Below are 18,397 nucleotides of genomic sequence, written 5' to 3'. Positions count from 1 at the left end.
CCTCTGGAAAGGCTGTTGCAAAAACTCGCCGTTCTGGTGCTGAGAAATCACCTTCTGTTTCACAGCCTGCACGAACATTATGCCCTATTTTTTGTGTCAGCATCGCCTTTTAGCTCAAATAATTCTTTTTCTTGACTTCCCCCTCTTCTTTATAGACAGCAGTCCTATTCCCCTTAGTTCTTGTTTTGCTTCATGGAAGCCAGGCCACTCAGTTTTCCAACTGCTCTACGGACCCTCAGTGCGCTTGTTCCTTTCTGAATGTCTTTGCCCTGACCAGTTTTGTGCACAATATAAAAATTAAGATCTCACCTGGGCCAGTTTTGTGTGTTTCCTGCTTTCCCCTGTCTTCTACTCTTGGAAGCACATATAATAGTAAATCACATTTAACTCTTCTTTGACTGTCACTTCTTTGCATTTATGGGGAACTCATAGCTTGGTGGTTTGGGGACTTGAGGACATGGAAGATGAGAATCCAATGCCCAGTCACTGCTGCTCGTGACCCTTCAGAGAGCCACTCCACCTCTCCGTAACTTAGTACATCCTAGCTGAAAAATGGAGCTAATCAGCTGTGAAATGCATTGAGATGCACTAAGGAAAAGAGCGACAGGGGAGAGAGTGTTATCGTTGCTGCCTGTGCCAGCGAAAAGTTTTGCCTCATCCCAGGATAAAATCAAAAGGATGATGTCAGTAGAAGTACGTAGCACAGTATGTGTGAATGTCTTACAGAAAGCTGTTACCCTGGTTTCTCCAACCAAACAAGTGCTTCAGCTGCTCCTCCAGGGAAATCTTTTTTATCAAGCACCATTTATTTCCCATTTTATGGAGAAGACTTAGAAAGGAAATGAATTTTTTAGCACTTACCTAAAGAAATCTTCTCTCCTGAATCAGCTGGCAAGAGGAAAACAAGCAATGCCAAGGCAGATATCAGAACGCATGGAATCAGCAGGTTCAAGCCATAGTAGAGTGTGCGTCGGCGCATGGTGACGGTATATGTCACATCTGGATATGGTTCTTTACAGCATTCATAATACATCTCGTTCCTCTTTCCTGGGACACCTGTAGAGAGGGGAGATCAGAGCAGTGGGGAGAGGTATCCCTGGAAAGGGGCCAAGCACATGATGGTTTATGGCACCTCTAATAGTGTGGTCTCTCACCAGAGCTGAAGGACTTTCAGGGACCACGTGGTCTATCCCTGACCACGAACAGATCCAGCCCTGCAGAGGATGTTCCTGGCACAGGCAGCAACAGCCACCTTGGTGCTTCAGTATTTTTCGCTTTAAGTCGTAAGCCAGCAATGGGGTGAGAAAAAGGAGACAAACTGAGCCCTGTCTTGACCACTGAACCAGTTGTTCCCTCACAGAGGATCTAGTGTAGGGGTGTGAGCACGCTACAACTACCTCCAGACAGTCTAGGTTCAGACCTGAGCGGGCATCTCGTCTGATTCCTGAGGTTCAGTCTGAGGGAAATGGAAGGGATTTCTCCCCACCCCAACCTCCGTGGGGTCTCTTACTGCTCAATACTTCCAAATATCAGACCCAGGAGTGCTTTGAAGTGTCTTGTGGCAACTGAGAAGGGAGAAGAGAAACCCCTAAGGCTGTCACCAGGCAAAAGTCATTTTCTAACACTATGGCCACAAGGATGAAAACATGGTGAACAGATTAAGGGGCAGAAGGGACAAAGTATGTTTTTTTTCCTCAGCTCGAAGTTGTTTGAAAGCTGAAATACATCACTACAGGGTTAAACCAGCTGTTGTAACTCTTAGTATGTCAGTGTCTTCAGCAACCTCTGAGGCAGCTGTGCAAGATTCCTGCTGTTCCTAATCCTGCTTCTGCATTTTCTGAGGGTTTTTTTCATGCCTTTTGAGTACTCAGAACCTGGCTTAGCCACAGAGACTCATTTGGGCTGAATAAACACAGTTCTGACCATCCCAGTCCCAACAAGGAAAGATTTGCAAACAGTGGCCAAAGGATAATGCAGCAAAACATACCTTCTGCCTCCCTGCAGAAAGCAAATGGTGACAAAGGGAGGATGTCATATTCACTAGCCCATGCAGCAGATTTTCTGCAGGACAGGTGCCGCTAGTTGTTATTTTTCTGTCATTCTCTTATATAGTACTTGCTTTGTTTCATCAGGAAAAACAAATATGATATGACTTCCGTTTTCAAAAGGGGTGTCGAGTTAAGCTTAAAGTCTGTCACCTCTGAGGGTTAAGAAACATAGCTGTCCAGCATAGCTGTACTGTGGATTGGCCAAAGTGACCAGGTTGCAGAAGACCCTGCTTGGCAGGGACATCTAAGACTCTGCTTGGCAGGGACAGCAGCAGCACAGGAAATGTCAGGGGAAGTTGGAAGACCTTTCCTGCCACCATTGCTTACCTCCTTTTTGTTTCTGCCCGCATGACAGAAGATGCTATGGCGTGTTTGTTCTGGCAGGAGTGTGGCAAAAGCTCCATAAAGGATATGGCCGTGGCTGGCTTATGGTGTTAACTATCACTATAGTTGTATGGGCTAGTTAAGGGTCAGCTCTGTCCGTGCCTTATCTGGGAGGAAGACAGATAAATCAAAAGCCAGTCTCTTCATCAGATGCACAAAGCTACCGGACAGAAATAGCCACTATAAAGGAGTATGTGAAAGCCAGGACTGCTCTGAAATGGACTGATTTTAGGAGGTCTCCTTGACTACGCATTTGGACTAGCAGATGAAAGATCCTGTCTCTGAGTTCTCTGTAGGGTGGTCTAAGCTCTGTTGATTTCCATAGCATTGCTTCTGATTTAGACTTACATCAGTGAGTTCATAATAAGGCACTAGGAGCTAGCTCTGAATAACTAATTCTGGGCATAGGATCCTCTTTTTAAAAACACAGGTGTCTTCTGAAGCACAGAAGAGAACAGAGATATCTTGAGCTGCAGTTATTTGCAGGAACTGATAGACACTTTGATCATTTTCTGGGCGAGAGGAATTCATTTCTGTAAAAGCTCATTCCAATTTCGCTGAAATAGTGTTTTTAAACCCAATCAATTTTTGGCTGATGTGCTAGAATAGATGTGACATTATGCTCAGTGTGTCTGTATGAGACACAGATCCAAATTTAGTACTGACAAACTGCTCAAACACATCAGGACCAACAGATTCCATTTACGTACAGGTTCCCCTGAGCTTCATGCTGCTGCTGCAGAACACAGTGTTTTCAGACACATTTGAATGAATGTGTTTGAAAAATTCTCTCTGATCAGTGATTTTTTTTTTTTTTTTTGCTGACTTTTACATAAGAGCGTTTAACACCTGTATTTCAAACTTCCCAATTGGATTGCTCATTTCTCTGTACTTGGGTTTTGCCTTTGAAAATTAGACTATGGAAGATTTTAGCCCATCAATTTACCCACTAAATCCCATTCTCCATTTGAAATGTAGTTAGAAATATCAGCCTCAAGCATCTGCAGATCAAGTAACCAGCCACTGTGGGTCCAGGAGCCAAACTTCAAATCACACTTCTGCACATCAAAAGGGAACCAGCGGACGTCAATGTAACACGTGCTCTTCAAAATGCCTGTAGATAGAAATATGTGGAATCAAATGTGTGCAGGGTGCAGCCCATCAAATGGGGAGGACAGGGTAGGGGTACAGAGTACATGGGTGTCCAAGTGGTGCTGCTGGGTGTACCTGGACAGGCTTTCTAAAGGGGTTCCTCCTTAAGGCTTGCTCAATTTCTGACACGCGCAAAAGCCCTGAATTAGACCTACAATCCCTTTGAACATATGTTTTTATGCTAAACCTTGCTCACTGGCGGCCTTTATCTTCTACACGCTAATCTGGGCCTTTGTTTTAACTCTGGATGTGTCTGGTTCACTCGTGGGCCTGCTGCTCCACAGCCTTCACCTCATCTCACATGCTCACCATGCCTTGCCAAGCTCAGAGAAGAGGCAGTTCTGCTTCATCAGAAAATTATCTCAAATGCCGAGCTGACCCTACCTGTTTGGAATAACTGTTTCTGCCTGCTCCCTAAAACACCAACTAATGTGAATCCCACTTTTAAGTCATATAACTGAATAGAGTTTCGTGCTCCTCAGTAAGTGCTCAAGCTGCGCCTTTTGAAAATTAAATCTCCAAAGCAGAGGTCCTTTGTTATTGTCTCCGTCTACTGTTGCAAAGGCTGAGGATGTCGTTCATGATCGCTTCCCTGCACAAACAGTGCTGTTCTGGGGTGGCTGGATTCCTTTGGTTTGTTCCTTTATGCTCAGGCGGGTTTCCCTCCTGCTGTCATGGCCCTTTTTGGACTGGCTGCAGGGAGTCTTTTCTCCCATTTTCTCATGAATCTCGGCTCCGCTCCCTTCCTTAACAACAGACTGCTGTCCCATTCTTGTCCGTCATCTCCGCTTCTCCGCCTAGCCATATGTACTGGAGCTTGTTTCTCTAATGGACAGCAACAGTGAGTACAGCCTCCTCTTGGAGTCAAGGGAAATAAAACTTTCATGAAGCTTTGGGAACACTCTTTTCCCTTCTGCAGTATTTTCCCATGTCTCAGTTAATCTAGCTGCTTCTGCGAGCTCTTGGTGCTGTTAAGTAGGCTGATTATGAACATTTTCCTTCAAAAATGGATTGGACAAATTATTTTACCAGCAGTTAAATTCTTGTAAGTAAAGATTTCCTGTGCTTTGCATAACAGATTTCCTTTACTGCTTATTCCTTAGCTTCTCTTTCCTTGGGGTCTTAAGTAAGCAGTTCTCCACCATGGAGTTTGCAGCTCACTCTGGATGCAGTCTGCATACGTGGTACCGCTTCTCCTACTCCATCGACAGAAAAGAGACTAGCAGGGCACCAGATCTGCCTAATACAGGCACCACCTGCATGATCTACCTAAACAGACCCTGGGGGCATGGAAAAGGCTCTGCCCTGGTGAATGCCAACTTTTTCATGTTGTCTGCTGCTCCCTGGAGAACAGCCTTACCCGCAGATCTGTCCCAGAGAAACCACATGAGTGCTTTAAGTCATCTCAGGGATAGGGATCACCAATGAACCTGTGGATATGCTTGGAGTCGGTCTGCCAACAGCTACCTCAAAAAGCTTGGGTGTTTCTTGTCCACCACAGCAAGCAACTGTGGGAATAGCCTGGGTGTTTGCTGGTAGGTCACACCTGCCAGGACCCTGCGAGCACTGGAGTCAGCAATATGCCTGGAAAGCAGGCGAGGACCAGAGTCTGGCCAGCTCTGGACTGGTCTTAGTTCCTCTTTTCAAGAGTTACAGGCTCAGCCTAAGACTGCAGTACACAGAGGGCTTTGGTGGGAGAGCAGTGCTGCTCCTGTGACTCATCCTGTAGTCACAGCTCTCTTCACTCGCAAGAAAGAGCTAACCGGGTTGCACGTAAAACCTCCCCCTGTGATAATGTGCCGTGAGGGTGCACACCACCTTGCTTTAGATGGTACCTCTGCTGGGCTCTGAATGTTGGAAGCAAACTGCTCAGGAAATACATTTATTCGTTTATGAAGTGGAAATCTGCCACTAATAATGGACCTAAATCACTTCAGCAGGTCTGTCCCATAATAGATGGCTTGCAAAATTTCTACCCACAGACTGCTTCCAAATGCTTGGATTTCATTCATAAAGGAAAACTGTTTGTAATTATTCAAAGATACACATTGATTTAAAGCAAACAAATGTGTTCTGCATACCTGGAGGAATATATTGACAGGATCCAGAGTAATTCACCAGCACATTTGTGTGAAATGTTGCATCAAATCTTTCATCAGCGCTGCAACACAATGAGAACAAAACAAAACCAAGAGAGAGCCAACAGACGTATGACTTTGGATGTAGTAGCTTTCAACAGAACAATACTCTTTTGTCAGAATTTAATGTACAGGATGTCTGAATTAAGGGCTGTCTTACGCCTAGGCAAAGGGCCCACCCCCATCAGTAGCTCACCTTCTCATAGACGTTGTTGGCCTGTGCCTGGGTACACTGGATGCTTGCCCTAACGTCCTTGAGGAAGGGAGAGGCAGAGCTGGTGATGTCTCAGGGCAAAGGCAGAAGGGAAGGGAGCGGGGGTAGTGTCCCGCCAGGAGTCTCCAAAGACCAGACAGTCGGGAGGACGAATCTTTTCTGGGACTTCTGTCAGAATCGGGCAGCTCACAGTGTAAATTAAGCTATTTGTTACCCAGGTCTGCGGGAACAGTCCTGCAGTCTTTCGGGATGCGTGGGGCCAGCACTTTGCTTCACGCAATGGATGAAAGCACTGGCAAGAAGCTGTTTTGGATCTGGGGCTTATATGGGGAGACTGACTGAGACTGTAAGAGCAGAAACCAGGTGAAAGGGACCAAGAAAAAACATTTCTTTAGATTCCAGCAATTCTGAGGTAAAGAAGCCATCTTCAAGGGAGCAAGCGTGGGGGCTCGCTCCAGAGGGTCTCTTGGGAAGAGGTTAAATGCAGAGCATTCCTATAGCCTGTAAAAAGGCTTTACACAGTAGCCCCTTGCTTATCACGGCTATATGCAGGTCGGTCATGTTTGAGCATGACTCCAACGTTTTACTGGGCACGTCCTGTGTCACAGCCAGACATGAGTCCATCACGTGGCTGGGCATAGATGTAGCCCACTCCTGGGGCTCCCAGGAGATGTCACACAGCAGCGTGGAAAATTTGGACCCTTTGTTCCCCCTGTGACCTGCTCTTTATTCATGTCCAAGGAGTCCTTGCACATGACAGTAATGGGGGCAGGCTGAAAGTGAGGCAAACTGTGCTGGTGAGCGGAAAATGGCCTGCTGGTGTAGACGCTCCTGGCCTAAAGAGAAAAAGAAGTGTAGGAGAAGGAAACTATACTCAGGGCACAGTGCTAAGCTACTCTAATGCAAAAGAGTGAAGCACAATGACAGTTCTGTCAGGAGCTTTCTGTGGGCTTGAAAAACAAAATTGAATCACAAAAATATGGGGAAAAGAGCACATGACTCAAGACGAGCATAAAAGAAACAGCACAAACAAATGGGCATAAAATTGAAAAAGCTGAGGTGATAACTAGCTAGAGACATAAAAGGCGGCAAGACACAATGGCATGAGTGCAAGTCAGAACAGGGGATGAACAGGTTAAAGAAGTGTGCATACAACAGACTCCCATTGCCACAGCTGATGAAATTTACTCTGGAGTAGTGAAGGAACTGGCCAAAATACTCCCTGAAGCATTAACAATTATCTGTGAGAGCTCATGGAAAATAAGAAAGGGCGTAGTGAACTTGAGATGATCAAAGAATATTCAGATGATCTTTTTTAAAGGGTGAAGTTATAGACACATCAGCCTAACTTCAAAGATAACAAGGTGATAACAGCTGGCATGGATTTGTCAAGGGCCAGTTGCATCAAATCAGACTAATTTTCTTCTTTGTCAGGACTGACTTACTGATTAAGAGGAGGCAGGAGATATGTCTGGACTTCAGAAAGCCTTTGCCACATAATGTTCTTATAAACAAACTAAAGAAATAGGGAACAGATTAAATGCCTGCTGGTTAGAGACTGAATCTCGCTGAGTTGTTATCATGGGCTCATAGTTGAACGGTGAGCAGTAAAGCTGACGTAAAGAATAACCGTTATACAATTTCCAGGTGACTGCAAGTTTCCTTCAGACACCTTGGAGTGAGGGCTTGGAACAGAAAATGGACCTTGGCAAACTGGAGAGACCAACAGAATGAAATTCAATCCGGATGACTGTGAAGTATTCCCCTTAAAACTGTCAGAGACAGACAGACATAGGAAAACCTGGTAAGGCAGCAAGTCTGAAGGACAAGGTCTGGAGTTTATGATGGATCAAAAAATAAGCCCAGAAATTAGATGTTAGTGAGCATACAAGCAGAAAACCCTCCTTCAGGAACATGTTAAAGGAAACGTGTGGGCAGGTGTGGAGATTAGTATATCACTCCATTGCACACTGCAGAAGTCTCGGCTAGAGTGCTGAATCCAATCTTGGCGAAAAAACAAATTGGACTGTTTAGAGGAGAACAGCGGTGATGGAAAGAGATTTAGAAAATGTGGATGATGAGGGAAGCACAAAGAAACTGGCCTTGTTTAGTCCAGGCAGGAAGACTAAGGCAGAAACATGATAATAATTTTCCAGGAGAGACACAGTAATTACAGGAAGAATATGGGTTCGTTGTTCTCTGTATCCACTGTGAAAATGGAAGGAAGACATCCACAAAATTATAGCAAAGGAGATTTAGTTTGGGTATTAGAAAAAAACTATTATCTGGCACTTGTTTTCTTTTAATTGCTTCAAGAGAAGGAGGCAAAATCCCCAGGTAGGAAAAGCCCAAGTATTAGTGGAGCGTGGCTGATTTCCAGCATCTAGTGCTGTAGTTCCATGTCTCTGTAGGCTGTCACATATCCTGCTTACCTGTTATACAGAAGAATATCTGGCACCCAAATCTGATCAGCTGGAAATCGCAAGTTCTGCACCCCTGGGTATTCATACTGATCCCAAGACAGGTAAACATCAACCCAGTACTGTTGGAAAATACATATATGAGATATATGAGCTGGGAAAAATCTTCTAACCTATTTTTTAATATTAGGGGAACAGAATGGCTGTTACCAATAGTAATGCAGTAATGTGATAATAGTTACATAGCTTATAGTGATAGGCTTTAACAATTAAAGAAGGCTGGCCTGTATCCTGAAGAATTTACAAAGTGATGACTGGATGTTGTGTGCCATTATATTGTAATTTACTGTCTAACCCCACCACCGTAAGACCTGAATACAGATATTTCAAACCTTTTCTTGATGGATTGACAGAAACTCTGGTAGTAGGCTGGTGAACCAACCTGGTCTGAAATAACTTGGGTATCATTAGTGGTATGTGGACCACTGTCTGGCAATCTCTGATGGAAATAATTCAATTTGTTACAAAGATTTGGGAATGGGGGGTTAATAACCACCTCGCTATGACAGGCAAGCAAGTGGACTTTGTATCTCAAGGGCTTGCTTCTGATCCCCCTTCCCCCCTACACCAACACACACACTTAGTTCAGGAAAGGTACAGGTACAAGTTTTGTGCTGAACCTTGTGACTTGCAGCAAACCTCTGTGGCAGGGCTACCAGGGAAACAGTCACTGGTGCTATAACCATAGCCAGCCTCTCCTAGGGACAGGACACCCAGAGTCCTGTAGTCCTGCAGGATTGTCTGAATTCTGGATTTTTGCAGTAGGAAAGCTCATTTCTGTTGCAAATCCCAGCAGATCGCTGAGGAAGAAGCAGCCCATTCTGCTGCGCCCATTAACATGATGCAATGTTTGGCTGCTAATGTCGTAGCAGAATTAGCTCAGTCATTCAAGTCTCCCCCAAGCTTTTTGCTCCTGAGTTACGTCTTTACAGAGCATAAGTCGCTCAGGAGATCAGTTCATGCTCCCACAAGAGCAGACCATACTTGTAACCACACAGGGCCAGCAGCAGACTTACTGTTAAGGAGGTTTTTTGCTCTTTATTGACACGGGTTACTCACCATCTGCAACCAAGCATTTGTGATCAACACCTGATTCTTCTCATCCTTTAAACAAAAGGGAGAAGGGGAGAGAAGAGAAAAAGAGATGAGCCTCAAAATAGAGTTTAATCACAGGTGGACGCATCACAGCTCTGTTCCCTTCAAAACCCTGATTCTTGGAGAAAATGCATGCAAACTCTATTGAGTAGACTGTGAGGTCAGCGCAAAATCACTGAATTGTGCCACATGACCCAGACAATTATCGCTCTCTTTGATCCTTAAATCTTACAAACCTCCTGCATTTGTTGTAACTGAGCAACATCAGAAGTGAAAATAATAGATAATGGCTGTTATTTTGCTGGAGACTCCTTACCAAATGCACAAGATTTTCTTTTTCATTAGATGGGCAAAACAAGATGATTTCCAGTACTATGCAGCATACAGTAATAGGAGAGCGTTTCCATTGTTTTGGCTGCAAAACAATAGTGAAAGGATGCTGAAGGTGCTGTTCCTTTAGAGTCTCGGCATTATGTAACTTAGCTCATGCTGAAAAGGAAAGGCTGGTCTTGGGCAAAAGCTAGTATATGGCAGCAGACTGCAAACACTGTCTGATGGGAGCTCATGTAGACGCCTTGGCTCTGTACAGAGCAGGAGCTTTGAAGGTTCAGACACCAGCATGTGGAGGCTGCAGTGAAGTGGCTCTGACTGGTGCCAGAAATGAAGAAGCCCTCACCTCGTCGGTCTCAGAGCAGTTTGGGGGAAGATGCGGGGATGGCTGTGGGGCCTGGCTGTGTTGCCGTCAGCCTGCAGGTGGAGAGTGACCACAACAGCAGAGACGGAAACAGCAGCCTTGCCCAGCTACTGTGGTGGGACAATGTGATTAATGTGGTGAGATCCACCTCCCTCTCCAGAGAGAAATGCAGTCTGGGCAGAAGTGGATCCTCATGCTTGGGCCTGATGCCGCAGCTAGGGGCAGGCCTGGTCAATGCAGCCACACTCTGGGAAAACCGGATTCTTGGCTAAAAGGCCCAAAAAGAGGCAGTTTCCACCTCTACCTCAGCTCAGCTCTCTTGGGCACTTGCTGGAAGGCACCGCTAAGGCAGGAAATCACTTGTCCACAGCAAAGGCATATACCTTCTACCTGCGGTCCTCAGACCACTACCCCATTGCACGCTGGCTTGACTCCCCTTCCTACCGATACGTTGGAATAAACTACCTTCTTGCCCCCTGAAACCTACTATTTTTTAATTAGAGACAATCTTTATGTTCCATTGTTTTCTTCCCATTCTCCTGCAGCCAAAGAGAAGCATCAAACACAGAGCTCATGCAGAGAGCAGAGGGGTTATTTTCATTACAGGCAAGATGCAGAGATCACTGAAGCAGAGAGTTATGTTTTAGCACCAGACAAAGCTGCTGTGAAACTCTGTGGCAAACACTGTGAGCTGCAGCAATCAAACCTCAGGCTCCAACGCAAAAATATATCAGTGCATGGAAGTTGGAGTCACCAACGGGATGCAGTAGCTAACACTCATAACAGGAGTACAGGAAGAACTGTCAGGCAGAGAGCTTCACCGAGACATGAATGGCCTATAGAATTTCTTAGGAAGATCTCTTCTGACTTCCTTGGGTCCAGGCTTTCACCTGATGAAGTTACTTTCCGGAGGTATATGGTGATCGTCCTGTCATGCTGGTTCCTAGCTGCCCTAGTCCTCTGAGTCTGTATGTGTTTGCTCTTAGGAACATCTGGTCCTCTGCAGTGTCTGAGGTGGCAGACACTGCATTGAAGACTGGCAGGTATTTAAACTCTACAGAGCACCCTGGGCATGTAAGCGCTCTGCGGTCATATTCAGAGGCATCTGTCAAGTCCTGCAGGTAGGTAGGGCTATCAAAGTCTCAGTCAACTCCCAGACTAGCTCTTGATCAGTAGTATCTCCAGCAAGCTCTGTTTGCTGCTACTGGGTGCTTAGAGCACCCACTTGAGCTTGGACACCAGCCTGCTTGTTGTATCTGTGGGCTCCATTCCTGTTGGCCCCAGCTCAAGGCATGCCTCCATTTTTGACGGGGTCTTCCTAGAGCTGGCTGACATTTCCTTGACCCAGTAGGTGACTGGATCTGAGAGTCTAGAGACAGTCAAAGAGCTCCAGAGGCTCTTTCTGATACTCTGGAGCTTGCAGAGGCTGACTGAGCTTACTGGAGACATGTAAAAAATAAGTGTACATGTGGTTGCCAGAGTCCTGTATGCAAAGCTGTATGTTACACCACCATCTGTCCTGCTCCCCTAGAGTCCATGCCGCCTGTACTCTTCATTAGTGCTCAACATCCAAAAAGCCTAGCCTCCACAAGCACAAGATAAACTACATCCCTGAAGTAGTCTGGGCTTTTGGATTGGTCTGACCTTTAATTATATTACTTTTTGCAGTATTTGCTGGTTAACAGAAGGAGTGAAGCCAGAACTGCTTTATTCATTTTGGAAAAATTGTCGGTCTAGCCACCTCAAGCTGCATTCATGGTCTCCCCTCTCTCTCCCCCTCCAGCGCTACCCCCACAGCAGATGGGCAAAGCAGCTACCCATTAATCACCAGGGAAGATGTGAGCTGCTCAAAAGCAGACTGCCTTATTTCTCACTCAGCTCCGTCACTGGATGAGTGTTTTCTTTTGTGAGGCCTGTGGGTTTACTTCTTGTGCATGCCATGCAGAAACCACTGCATGACTGCAGACTCCAAGGCTAATGGATGAAGCAGAGCTGTCTGGGGAAGCCTCTTAATTACCAGTTCCCTGACAAGGAGGACGCTGGATCATTGGTACTGCTGAACGAGCATGAAGCTTGTCTGTGGCATGCTCCCTCCCAGGTAGCTCCCTGGCTTGCTGGAGCCGCAGGTGACCCAAAAGAGGAGCTGTGACACTTAGGTCTTTCCTCTCTCTGAGGTCTGCAAAAGGAAGGGTTCTCCCCAGCTTCACTGCACCTCATGGGGAAGGGGAGGAGGGGACCTTTCCCTTTTCTTTGGCTACCTGAGAGTCTCTGGGGGATCCATTAAAGTGCAATGTACACCTGGAAGGCTCACGGCTTTCCTGCATGTGGAGAGGCCTCTGGTCAGCAGCCTTTTACTCATGGCTCTGTTTTCCAAGGAAAACCCCTTTTTTACCCCACATAAGCATTTTATACTTGACAGATTCCATGCCTGCAAATAAAAACACCTAAGACTGACTTCTGTAGTTCACAAAACAGTCTATTGCCCTAAACTGCTCGCCCATTATACTTCTAGGAGCTCCTTGCTCAAACTCAGAAACTAATGACCCTGATAATCAGCTTTCACTGCAAACAATTCATCAGTCACTGCAGAGCATATGGATATTTCAGGTAGCTTAAACACATTGTCTTTGGTACTATTTGGCTCCTTGTCACAGCACTATTGTGCTCAGTCCCACCATGTTTGTCCTGCTTCTTAGGTACGTTTTGCAGTCGAAGGTGAACTTTTCTATTAGGGTTGCCACAGGTTTATCTGCAGTGTAGCCATGCCCTACGTGGTCTTTCTGCCTTCCTTTTAATAACAGCAGTCAGCAAGAACACGAAGTCTAAGCAGGGCTTTGGGCTTCTTACATCTTCTCAGCCTTGGGGGGAAAGAAATGTCACTTCAGGCTGCTTTCATGGCTATCCAGAGTCTATTCTCATTCCTGCCTGCAGGCTGCTGAGCTTTCAAAGGGAGTTGGCTTTACGGACAGCAAGGCCCAGAAAATGTTATTTCTATATTCAGCACCAATCAACACACAGATGACAGCACAGATGCAGCCTGCTGGGTCCTTCCTATTGGTGGTTAAGGTGAAACAGAAAGTTTTCCCATGAAGGATTTGAGTTTGCCCGGAGTGCCTGATTTGCAGGAAGAGCAAAGCACACTTTATACTGTACTCTCCCAAGTCTGTGGTCTGCGCTAAAGACCTTTAGCATAGCTAAAGATAGTAAATATGAGATTCACAGAGAAGGAAATCCGTTGCCTTCTAGTGCAAGGGCCTTCTAAGGGCTCATGTGCTTATGGAGCTTCTCATTTCTGGAGGTTTGGTGATTTACTGAGCCATATAGCTTTGCATCCTGTAAAGAAATGGTTTGGTCTGGAAGGAAGGGGCTGGTTGCCTGTCCTTTTCAGAGCTGCAGAGGAATCACAGTTCTTGCTCTCTTTATCAGGAGCTGTGGGCCATCAGCATCTCTGAGACACCTGGGCATGATGTGGGCAGCTTAGTGGGCTGTATTTGTCTCTTACAGAAGTACTTCCAGACAACCCTGAGAGCAGATCTGCCTTACCCAGTCCCAAGAAGTCACTGGTTGCCTAGATAAAAAGTACTGCTTTGCCTAGATAAAAGCTAATTTTCCAGCTTGGGAAGCACTGGAGGAGGTTCCCTCGTTGTGTGTCCTGGGTTCATATGGAGGGATTTAAGGTCAGTCATCAGGATACCTTTCTTCCCAGCAGAAAGCTTGAATAATCGCAGCACTGTGTGTTTTGTTACCAGTTCTCTGTCGCACTTTGCTTCAGGATGATCTTCCCTCGGCGTCGGGCAGGCCCTCTCCAACCCCTCCCCTCACTGCAGCATGCAGCCGTCCCCGCCAGGATCCCAGCTGAGGCTGGAGACTGGAGACAACAAGCTCCCCGGAGCCGCTTTCCCAGCACTCCCCTGGCAGTTTCCTCGGGCTGTAAATGTTCAGCCCAAACGAATCAGTTTGCTGCTGGTATTTACAAAAGCTGGAAAAGCTAGTGCTGTTGTCAGTAGCGAGTGCAACGGTTGTCCTCTAAATCCTTCCTTTCCTTATCTTGGTCACCTTCTCCCCTTTCTGTCTCCATCCTCACCCCAGTTAATCCTCTGCCCTGGACATCTACCTATTCCTACAGCCACCCTTGACCCATGGAGAGCAAGAAACTTACTCCGGCTTGTTCCAGCTGAGAAGCCAGTGCACATGCTGGAACATGTGAATATTTTTGTTTTGTTCTATTTTCCCTACTGTCAGTCCAAAGCTTACAGTGTGCGCAGGTCCACCTTCCTTTTGCACCAGGCTCTGCCAGTGGACTCTCCCCTTGCTTGCACCACCATCCAGATAAAATACGACTGCCCTTGGCCACATAAATATCTGGGTCCATAATACACGGACAAAAAGAAACAAAGCCCTTGCTGGTTCAGTAGTCACATCATATGGTAATGTGTCATCGCGGTAACAAGGGACGTGTGAACAGGTGACTGACCGACATCATTAATCCTTGCCCTCTTGCAGAGCTATAGCCTTGGAAGCTGACTTAGTCACCGACTTATTGGAAGATATTCAGCTGAAAAGTCCCAGACTGGACAGATGACTATCATAGGTCACCAAAGGCCATCTGTGGTTACTCCGTTTTGCTTTCTGTTTATTTGTTTTTTTACCCTACCAATGTGCCTGAACATATAGAAGGGATATCTCAAGGTTTCTGCTGTACAAGAGAGAGGTTGCATTGACCTGGAGGTTTTCTCTCGGGAAGATTTGCTGGCAGAGACACTAGTCTCTGCACTGGATTTTGCTCAAGGAAATCAAAAGCAATGGGTGAGGCTTTGAAATACTTGCAGAATCAGTCTGTGTCTGCATCATGCAGTCCTTTCCTTTGCTGAAGCACCCATCTGGCCACAGCCTGGAGCTGAGCAACTAAAACATTCCCCTGACCCAAAGGACTTAAATATTTAGGGACGACTCAGCTTTAATGCATCGTGTGGTTGAAGTTCCACAAAACCAGAGATCTTCAGAAAAACCTGGGTTGCCCTGGTAACAGTTAGTCAGCATGGCTGGACAGCCTTTATATTTCAGGGGTCTCATTAAATATGAATACTCTTATGTTTACGGCTTTGCTGCCTGAAAGAGTCTAAAAAGTTGGAATGCATGCTTCCATAGCAACATCAACTTTGAAGAGATACCTGATGTTAAAGCATTTCATCTCACTACCGTTAACAAAGCACCTTCAGGAGGAAAAAGGGAATCAGAGGGGATAGCCTAGAGAGCAGGCAAAGGGCCTGGGAAAGATACAGACATAAAAAAGGATAAGCAAACATCCACTGATATCTGTGGAGTATTTCTGTACCCATCAGGACAGAGATGTGGAGGGGCTGGTTTGGTCAAGTTAAGGGGTCTAGTTAAGAGCTCATGGCTGAACACCAACTCCTTCCCACTTTTCGCATTTTGTTGCTTTGGGCTTTTTCTGCTATGAAGGGCTGTAGGCAATTTCTCATAAGTGCTTTTCACCTAAGGGTGATCCACATTCACACAGCACAACCTGCCTTTGGCCTCTGCACTGGGTCACAGCGCAGAGCCTGCCAAGCCTGCAGATTTTTGCCTCGTCTCCCTTATCTCCTGCTCTTCCCAGTCTTCACTGGTACTGTTGTGAAAAAGGCCACGTCACGCAGACTTGCTTCCTCCCTGCACACGTGACATGACCGTCAGCTACAGCACAGGGCTGCGGGTGCCCGTCTCAGGATCCTCAGGCTTTTTCCGGGGTGCAGCTGCTCAGCAGTGCCTGCAGATCAAGACTGATATGAAGTACATCACATTACAGTCTCCAGCATTGGCTGTGAGTCTGTTGGGCCTCCAGCCCTTCATGAGAGACCCACAAATTCAGTGGATCCCTCCTCCCCAAACCAGTACAGGGTCCTGGGGAGAGCTGTGAAGCCACCAGATTGTTCAGCTGCTTCACGTAAGTTTCTTTAGGAAACCTCACAAGCTGGGGCAGAGGGCTCGCAAGGCTTTCCAGCCCAGTGCTGCTCTCTAATCGACTGCCTGGGTGAATTGGCGTGCACCCTTGGGGAAGGGGTGTTATGTCACAGTCCAAAATCACTCAGTCCTCTATTAAAGTCACAAGTCATCTGCACATAGCATGTAGGTGGTTTGCATATTCTCCAGGGTGAAGGTCTCATCCTGAAATAGCCATCCATGTGTTTTGTGCACAGTTGGCAGGTGTTTCAACAAAGAAGACTAGACTCAAATCGTTATTCCAAGTTATTCATTATTCATTGCTTTTCTCAGCATTCAAAATCACAGGCAAAGCACCGGGAGGAAGGCAAAGAAAGGTCCTGAATAGGTCAGCCCTGAGTTCTTGTCAAAGACAAACTCCTGGTCTACTTGCAATTGGTTTGCTTTTTCTTCTTGCATTTATGTACTGTTATGACAGCACAGCAAAGTAGTGTGATATAGGCCTGTCCCAAAACTCCAGTGAGCTTTTAAAGCCTGTGATCAGCCTGAACAGAGTTATTCATAGGCCTTTCATTCTAAAAGAGCCAGTAGAAGTGACTTTTCCTTGTTCTCCTCAGCTTTCCAAGGTTCTTTAACACCGCGTTTGTTAGTCCTCCTCTCTTCACCGACACTGAGTCAGATTGGTATGTGCATATCACTTGCATTATTAACACCTCTCAAATTCCTTCAGGCATCCTGAGAACATCAGACAGCCAGGGATCACGGGATTAGGCTCACTTCTCATCAGCTTGGCTTTGCCAGGGCAAGGACCCTCAGCCACCCTAGAAGGTTTTTGGGGTGCTGGGGACAGAGAGCTTCACCAGAAGCAGCTTAAGGACATGTGCCTTGCTGCCCCGTGTGCATGCATGGCTGGGCACCTCCTTTCTTTGCCAAGGCAATGCTCTTGCTTGCCCCAATGCCGAGAGAAAACCCGTTGTGGAAGGAGGGAGGGAAGGCACGGCCACCTCCTGAATCCCTGCGCAATGCTCTGTTGGTACCACCGAGAAGATGTGGATCTATATACCACCACCAGGGCTGGTGCCACTGTGTGCTGTCAGGACCCCGTGACATTTCCCACTGTGAGGATGTCCTTCCCAATTTTTTGTGACTTTGCTAGACTCCAGTGCTTTGAGTCAGGATATTCTAGGCGACACAAACCATTCAGTGAATTCAGCAATGGAAAAATATATTTTCATACAAATTTAAAAATTCCAGTGACCTTTTCTTTGAGACATTGTAGCTATTAGGGGGTCTGAAATTTGATAACACTGACACTTGGAAGGCAGCCAAAATAATAATTCATGACTCAGTCAGCGCCAGCATTCCCATTTTCCAAGCTGCTTCCATGCTAATGAAGGGACCAATTGGTTTAAATTTTTTTTCCCAGAGTTCCAAATCGGTCACAGTAAGCGAACTTTATGAGAGGGAGAGAGAGTTTGGGATTTAACTTTGATGAATCTACTGGTCTGTCAACCTTTCTGTAATTTTTCTGCTTGAAATTTTAATAACTATTTCTAGTGATCACTAATTACTGATTTTCAGAATATGTAATGATATTCAGCCTGATTCCCATCTCGGTTCCCATCTCGGTTTGCATCAGTTTCATTGCTCTGGTCTCAGCGAATTTGCTCTTGCTTTATAGCAGGATAAGACCGCAATGCCTGGTGGAGAAAAGCTTTCTGGAAAGAGAAATGTGTTTTGGTAGAGGCGGTTCCATACCAGGAGGAACAGAGCAAACATACCTTCCAAGGCTATTCAGTAAACCCACAAATAAATGCAGGGGCATCCACGGAGGGTGGGGGTGGGATGAAAGATCCTTTTAATCCAGAGGGGCTGAAAGAGTCGTTTTATCTCCCTGTCACTCATCAATACTTTAAAAATACATAAAATATAGAATAACTATAAGAATAATCCTCGCATTATTATGTCTCTTTCACATGCTTTGTGTATTTCAATCTTAAGCAGTCAAGCTTACGTTTTGGAAGTTATCAATCCAGAAAAGATTTGTACAGGATGTACTATAAGGATTATGGTTTAATCTAGTGAATAGTGATGCTATATTGGGAATAATACGTGAACGGCTGCATGTGTGTACTGGCATATTTATATTTGTTTCTCCGAATCACTTGTGTGTTGACATGGGCTTGCTGCATGATGTCCAGTGCAGAGATCTGGACACGTGAGGACACAGGGGCGAGGGGGCGGCGGGGAGG

General features: G+C 46.0%; 1 protein-coding gene across 1 annotated transcript in view; it reads right to left on the bottom strand.

Annotated features, from left to right (window-relative positions):
- The window catches only part of LOC136995298 (neuronal acetylcholine receptor subunit alpha-7-like), a 64,355-nt gene that overhangs the window by 21,712 nt on the left and 24,246 nt on the right, over window positions 1-18,397 (bottom strand). Inside the window, exons 3-7 of the mRNA XM_067315549.1 lie at window positions 9,476-9,520; window positions 8,369-8,478; window positions 5,666-5,745; window positions 3,379-3,546; window positions 862-1,056 (exon numbers count right to left, since the gene is read on the bottom strand). Of these exons, the coding sequence (XP_067171650.1) occupies window positions 862-1,056; window positions 3,379-3,546; window positions 5,666-5,745; window positions 8,369-8,478; window positions 9,476-9,520 (598 nt within the window). The remainder of the gene's footprint in view (window positions 1-861; window positions 1,057-3,378; window positions 3,547-5,665; window positions 5,746-8,368; window positions 8,479-9,475; window positions 9,521-18,397) is intronic.

Source organism: Apteryx mantelli, chromosome Z (genome assembly GCF_036417845.1).
Source record: "Apteryx mantelli isolate bAptMan1 chromosome Z, bAptMan1.hap1, whole genome shotgun sequence".
NCBI classification, from domain to species: domain Eukaryota; kingdom Metazoa; phylum Chordata; class Aves; order Apterygiformes; family Apterygidae; genus Apteryx; species Apteryx mantelli.
This window is presented reverse-complemented; position numbering and strand designations above follow the sequence as displayed.